The sequence below is a fragment of the Triticum urartu genome, chromosome 6, assembly GCF_003073215.2.
Source record: "Triticum urartu cultivar G1812 chromosome 6, Tu2.1, whole genome shotgun sequence".
Classification (NCBI taxonomy): Eukaryota; Viridiplantae; Streptophyta; class Magnoliopsida; order Poales; family Poaceae; genus Triticum; species Triticum urartu.
The window spans coordinates 146,627,751-146,634,607 of NC_053027.1; the positions used below are offsets into that span (position 1 = coordinate 146,627,751).

Consider the following 6,857-nt stretch of genomic DNA (forward strand, 5'->3'; position numbering starts at 1 on the left):
GGAGGCACCAGGCTGATTTTTAAGCTCCCCGTAAAAATATATACGGGACGAGCCGTTTTCGAAACTTGGTCGGGATGGATTTTTTGTCCTTGTGCCGTAAAATGGCGGGTATTTTAGTCAAACATGTTTTTCGGGATCTGCTAGAGTTTGCTCTAAGCTCATTTTTTCAAGGACGTCCACCCTGGCACAGTTAGTTTTTTTTTAGGAAGGCACAACTAGTTTTTTCTAGGCAGATATCCTCTCCTGCTGGAGTTGGGCCTCCAGCTCCAGGTACGTGGATCGGACGGCCTGGAACGTATTGTCAGTAAGACTCCCCAGCGGTACACCGTCAGGGACTCAGGGGCAGGATTCTTTACCACCTCTTCAAGCAAGAAGGCAGCGCGATTTGACGCCCGTAGACTCGCCTCCTTCCTTCCCTCTGTCCACAGCCGAGGCATAGGACTAGGCGATTCCAACCGGCGGTGGCGAGATGAAGCTCACCGTGATGACCGCCGACGAGCAGTTTCTCAACCTCGACGTCGACCCCGACGAATCCGTAAGCCTCCGTCCCGCCCCCCTCGGTCCCTCCTGTACTTCTCCCCCATCTCGATCTCGACGGGCAATAAAGGCTGCTTCTTTGGGCCAAAATTCGGGTGGCGAGCTCGCGAGAAGGCCGAGGAATTCCGGCGAGAAAGCGGGAACCTCGCAGCGACCCGCAATTCACTCCCCTCGGCGTATTGGTGCCTCGTGCTTAGGCGTAGAGTTCGATCGGATCTTTAGCTGCGACAGCTGCGGTATCTTGGTTTGGCTAGAATCGTGCGAGTCTTCTGCTCGTGGAGCTAAAACTGAGCTGTGATTGCGATCCATGGACGCGAAATCTGTGCGGCTTTTGGCTGAATTGTGCGCCCTGCGTGTTTTGCAGGTGGAGAATTTGAAGGCGCTTCTTGAGGTGGAGGTGAGCCGGCGCCAGCGGAATCTTTCTTCAGGTTTCTCTTCCAGGTTTTGCCTTGGCTGGTTTGACCTCACATTGTTTGGTTTTGGGTGTCTTTGCGTGGCTAGACTCAAGTGCCGTTGCAGCAGCAGCTGCTTCATTTCAATGGCAAGGAGATGAACAATGCTGAGAAGCTCAGCGCCATCGGAGTCCATGATGGTGATCTTGTGATGATGGTTGCCTCCAATAATAGGTTTGGTTGTTGTTTTTCCGACATCTCTGGTTGTTCTCTAGGGAATTTCTTGAGGGGTTACATACTTACATTCCTGCTGTTCGTTATGCCTGATATGATGCTTCTGGTCTTACATGTGACGTCTTGTTTTCTTTTATTGGTACGTCGAGCTGGTTTTCTTTTTTGTAGCTGTCAGTTATGATTTTGGTACATCACAATCACAAATCAGAACTGCCATGATGTTGAAAAAGATGCACTACATATTTTAGCTTAACTAATCCTCGTGAATTTTAGTGCCACTGCAGTGACAATGCTTTCTACTAGTTAATTTCTTGGGTCAAAAATTTCAGGACATCTCAGGATATTATGAGGTTAAATCCTGATGGATCGGCAGTAAATCCTCAAGCTTTCCAACAACATATTCGTGGCGATTCACAACTTATGGCGCAACTCCTTCAGGTAAAGCTTTGTTGGTAGCTTCATTGATTTATCAATATTGGCTAGGTTACAACTCCCAGATGTTAGTTGCAGAAAATATGTCCATTATTTTTGTTTAAACTGATATCTTTTTAATTTGCAGAATGACCCTTCATTAGCTCAAGCCATCCTTGGAGATGACATCACTGAGTTGCAAAACATCTTGCGGTCACACCACCAACAAAGACTACAACTGAAACACAAACAGGAAGAAGAGCTTGTGAGTATCTCATCGGCTAATCGCTAGTTTTTATTTGGGCGTATTTATTTAAGTCTAAATTAAGCAATCCACTCAGATTTTCTTAAGTCTCAATCGATTCAGAAAACTGAAAAATGCAACTTGCACTTTTCTGCCCAGTTGCACCTTTTTGCACTTTTCTGAAACAAGAAGTGCAAGTTGCACTTTTCAGTAAACTGAAATTGCACTTTTCTGAATCGATAAGAAAATCTCAGTCGATTGAGACTTAGCAAAACTATTTCCCCCCTGATAGTTATTTTATGTTCTTAGTGACAAAGTTGAGAAATATGCTTCTTCTTGCATTAATTCCATAGCATTTGTATAAATATATTCCCATGCTGTTACATCTATATGCTGTAAAATTTCACATCTTGTAAGCTCTCATAGATAGATATATATTGGACCACTTCAGGAGATGGTAGTTCCATGTTCTTTTTCTTGCTGTGTTCTATTTTTGCAAACTTGCTGAATAATAATAGGTTAAGTCATTGATGATTATGATTTTTTTCAGGCCTTATTGTATGCCGATCCATTTGATGTCGAGGCTCAGAAGAAAATTGAAGCTGCAATTCGGCAGGTAGAAACTTTTTTCTGAGGATAACACCTGTTGACTGTTTAGGCTTCTCATATGTTACGAGGCGAATGTTAAATATCACAATCATCATTACATGACCAACCCAAGGATGGCTTATTTATTTTAGAGGGCAGTGCTTATTTCTTAAGCCGCTGTGGAGAAGCAGTCATAAGAAGGTTAATCAAACTAAATGTAAATGAATTTGGTTAACCAATTGTTGTCCTCATCTTTCATTCACTATGCTCCGCGATAGAGAAGATGAACCTTGGTCCGCAGCAAGGCAATTTGGTTAGGGTAAAGGTCCACTCACCCTCAACAATCTGCCGACAGGGCTCTTTCCTGACGTGGAAATAGAGGCTGAGGCTGAGAGAACATTTTTATTTATTTCATTGCTTGATCGAAGGTTTACATACACATTGGACCTTTATTATACTCGGGAGCATCTGACTTGATCCACAAGTTGGATCTCAGTTCAAACTCAAGTCTGAACCATAACTCTACATTCCTATTTCAGTTGGGCTCTTCCTTACTTTAACTACTCTTTCTAATAGACCCAACCATATCCAATAACTTGAGTTATTCCTTTTCTTAACCTTCCTATCTCTAACATAACCTACACAATGCCTATATGGATATGTTTGTCTCTTGATGTCTTGTGGACCCACAACAAAAACAAAAATGTATTTGTTTGCAACTTCATCAAGAGAAAAATTTAGCCAAACATGTTCTTATCTAAAAGCAGCTCAACCCAATGGGGTTATCAAAATCCACAACAATGCCAAACAAGCCTTAAGAATGCTTATCATAAACATAGGAATAGACATGGGACTGAATATAATGAAGAGTCAGAGTGATGCATAGTGCAAAAGGGGAATTTCATTTTTCATGCATGTAAGTATGTAACTTCTGCTAGCTTTCATGGTTGGATAATATTAAAATATTATTACTCCCTCCGTTCCTAAATATAAGTCTCTTTAGAGATTCCAATATGGACTACATATGGAGCAAAATAAGTGAATCTACACTCTAAAAAACGTCTATATACATCCGTATGTAGTCTGTATTGAAATCTCTATAAAGTTTTATATTTAGAAACAGAGGGAGTAGTTGTTACCATGTCATATGCTTTTTATGTAAAATGATGTGCACGCAAAAGCTTTGCTCTGTCTTACTGTGTTTTATACTCCTGTTCACCTCAGCAATCTTAGTTAAATACCTGACGTTCTGAGTACTTGTAATTTGTCATTCAGAAAGGCATTGATGAAAATTGGGAGGCTGCTATAGAGCATAATCCTGAAGCATTTGGTCGAGTGGTATGTTGACTCTTTAGTAAGTCAGTATGTTTCTATTTTACATGCTATTCTTATTTATTAACTGACCAGCATTCTATTTCAGGTTATGTTGTATGTGGATATGGAAGTCAACGGAGTACCTTTGAAGGTATTATGTTATTTCATATATCTATTTGTAGATAACGAGCATGGTGAACAGCTGAGCATTGCCTGTACTCAAAAGCCCAATCAATATTTTTAAATGATATTTTGAATATCAGAGACCTTGTATGGACTTTGCTATAACTCCTTTCATATATCATTGTTGATCGCATCAATCTTAGCTAAATAACTGCAACACAATATTTTATTACTACCAATTGTATTATCTACCCCAATAGTTTATTCTTGAAAGTTAAATCTTCCTTTCTATTACTGTGTTTGTGTACTAGCAGTCTACCAACTAAAGGATATGCAATAACTGGATACGGATTTATTCAGATGCTTGATTGCTTCCTGCTACTCGTTTTGTATACGCGATCTCTTAGCTTTTCTTTCATCTACAGGCCTTTGTTGACAGTGGAGCTCAGTCAACCATCATATCAAAAGACTGCGCTGAACGTTGTGGGTACGATTATAAATTAAAATGTTGTTATTGCAACTGTTTAGTCTTTCATATCTCATATGATCATTCTGCGTGTAGAAGTCATACATATTTAAGAGTTTATCTCATCATACAATGGAATTTTACTGTACACGTGAATGTAAATCATTCAGTGGGGACATTCGCTGAAATGCATTCCATGCCATATACAACTGATCACATAATCGAGTATCATTTGCAGGTTACTCAGGCTCCTTGATCAGCGTTACAGAGGGGTTGCTATTGGAGTTGGTCAATCGGAGATACTTGGAAGAATACATGTAGCAGCTATAAAGGTTTGATATTGTAAATTGCTGTACCAACGTCAAAATTTCCAGTCCTTTTGAGAATGACCCATTTTGTGCGCCATGACTTCGGACACACTGTAATGCTATTTGAGTCATTGAAAATTTGCAGTCTGACAAGCATTATTTAGCCTAGAGAGACATAGTAATAATATAATACCAAACTCATTACTCGGGTACAAAATTATGAATTTTGATTGTTCTACAATATGTTGTCTATGTTCCACAAAAAGGATACTCCTTAAGTTGAATCAGAGCCTTTAGTATTTTCTTCAAACCTAATGCCATAACTTTCATCATTATGAGAATTCATCAAGTAGTGACAGTAATTCACAATACGTTGCTATGTTTGGACAGATAGGCCATGCTTTCTATCCCTGTTCCTTCACAGTATTGGATGCTCCAAACATGGAATTCCTTTTCGGGCTTGATATGCTGCGGAAACATCAGGTAATTGCATGACCAAGTTTTGGAATAAGTCATCGCATCTAACTCACATCCCATAATGACACATTTTGTTATCCAACGCAGTGCATTATTGACCTAAAGGACAATGTCCTTAGAGTAGGAGGTGGTGAAGTGTCAGTTCCCTTCTTACATGGTTAGTAGCTTGCCTATTTCATGTTTTTTTCTCTAGTTTTAGTTCTTGATGATTGCATAATGAAATAGACTATTAAGTTCGATATTATTGTTAGTTTTTTCGCAATACTGAACATCCCTATATTTGTATTCTATATCATCTACTTCTACAATTTTGCAAGTCTCGGTTTTTCAATCCCTCTAATATGGTATCTTCAGAGAAAGACATCCCTTCACATATACGTGATGGAGAGAAATCGTCGAACCTAGCATCTTCTAGCCAAGGAGCAGCTGGAGTAAGCAAAATTTACTGCTTTGCATAAATCAGCCTTGGTTTTCCTGTAATCATATTAGAGACACAGGAGTAATCATCCGTATATCCTTATTTACTCTATATCATCCAGGAATCGTCAAAGGCACGTGAGAAGACTCCTGATGTGCCACCGGCATCCTCTCCTGCAGGTTAGTTTACTGGTGCTCGTGTAGTTCCTTGACTTAGAGAACTGTGATCTTCTGATAACTTTTAGCCTATCGAATTGCTGATTAATTGCGACCAACTTTGATTTCCTTTGTAGGAGCTCCAGCTGTAATTCCTCCACAGGTGTCAATTTTTTCTTCAAAATTGTGGTCTTCTATACATTTGTTTCTTTTGAGAGTCCATGAATTAGATTGATCTTGACCATTTTAAGAACCCTTGTCAGGGAGGAGATTTTGAAGCAAAAGTCATAAAGCTCGTGGAACTTGGATTTGACCGAGCATCTGTAATACAAGCACTCCAGTTGTGCAACGGCAACGAGGATCAGGCAGCTGGGTACTTGTTTGGTGGTTAGAGTATTTAGAGCAGACCTTCTGCTCAACATTTTCTTGATTTGAACATTTATACACACACTGATCAAGGAGATGTGGCATCCTCCATTTGAGGAACTAAAACTTTGTGTGTGGCAAATACAGGCTTGGTAGGGATGATTCGTATTCTGTCTTCAGTGAGAAAAAACGTTTTCTTTCTTTCATTATCAGATACAGAGATTGTAGACACTGAGTGCAAACACAATCGAAAAGATTGTTTTTGTACTCATTCTCATCCATTTCCTAAATTTTCAGTTATTGAGATCGAACAAAATCAATCTATTGCAAAGCAAGAATAACCCTACTTCCCTTTTAGCGCGTATGCCTAGTACTTTGTCCTGTGTTTGATAGTCTGCATTAGGTTCAACCAGGCCCTTGATATGCAGTTTTGGGCTGTTTGTTTGCACCCTGGGTTTGGCCGAGTAGGAACACTCGAATCTGCCTTTTCCACAGCCAAGTCTGAGCAATGCAACTTAGTCACGTGGGTGTCCGAGGAGCCATGCTCGAAATATTGTGTTTTTCCTAAAGCGCCGCCACCCTCTGCCCTCTCTCGTTGCTCACTTTCCCATCTATCAACATTTGACACACCAGCATCGTGGATCACCTCACCCGCATGCATTCGTCAATTGGCAGTAAGCCCTCTGTCCCGGACGGAATTGATTTATCATGGCCTCATTCGATTTACACATCACACACTAGGCATCTAATCTACCTCTCGGGCATCAATTTGGCACTTGATTTAGGCATACCCAATTAGGGATTTGAGCGATTCGAATGGGATT

The 6,857-nt window shown here is 40.4% G+C and overlaps 1 protein-coding gene across 1 annotated transcript; it reads left to right on the top strand.

Moving 5' to 3' along the window:
- Positions 1-322: 322 nt before the first annotated feature.
- LOC125517410 (protein DNA-DAMAGE INDUCIBLE 1-like) lies at positions 323-6,349 on the top strand. Its single transcript, XM_048682604.1, has 16 exons — positions 323-535; positions 902-934; positions 1,039-1,163; positions 1,493-1,601; positions 1,723-1,839; positions 2,369-2,434; positions 3,682-3,744; positions 3,827-3,871; positions 4,269-4,330; positions 4,548-4,641; positions 5,008-5,100; positions 5,182-5,251; positions 5,449-5,525; positions 5,634-5,691; positions 5,805-5,830; positions 5,931-6,349. The coding sequence occupies exons 1-16, from the start codon at positions 470-472 to the stop codon at positions 6,057-6,059; spliced, it is 1,233 nt and encodes a 410-aa protein (XP_048538561.1). The 5' UTR covers positions 323-469; the 3' UTR covers positions 6,060-6,349.
- Positions 6,350-6,857: the final 508 nt, after the last annotated feature.

Bases quoted from the DNA above. Each gene is read 5' to 3' on its own strand.
- LOC125517410 (XM_048682604.1), top strand. From the start codon at position 470: ATGAAGCTCACCGTGATGACCGCCGACGAGCAGTTTCTCAACCTCGAC. The intron at 2,435-3,681 runs GTAGAAACTTTT...TTTGTCATTCAG, and splicing joins TTGAAGCTGCAATTCGGCAG to AAAGGCATTGATGAAAATTG. The intron at 4,331-4,547 runs GTACGATTATAA...TATCATTTGCAG, and splicing joins GACTGCGCTGAACGTTGTGG to GTTACTCAGGCTCCTTGATC.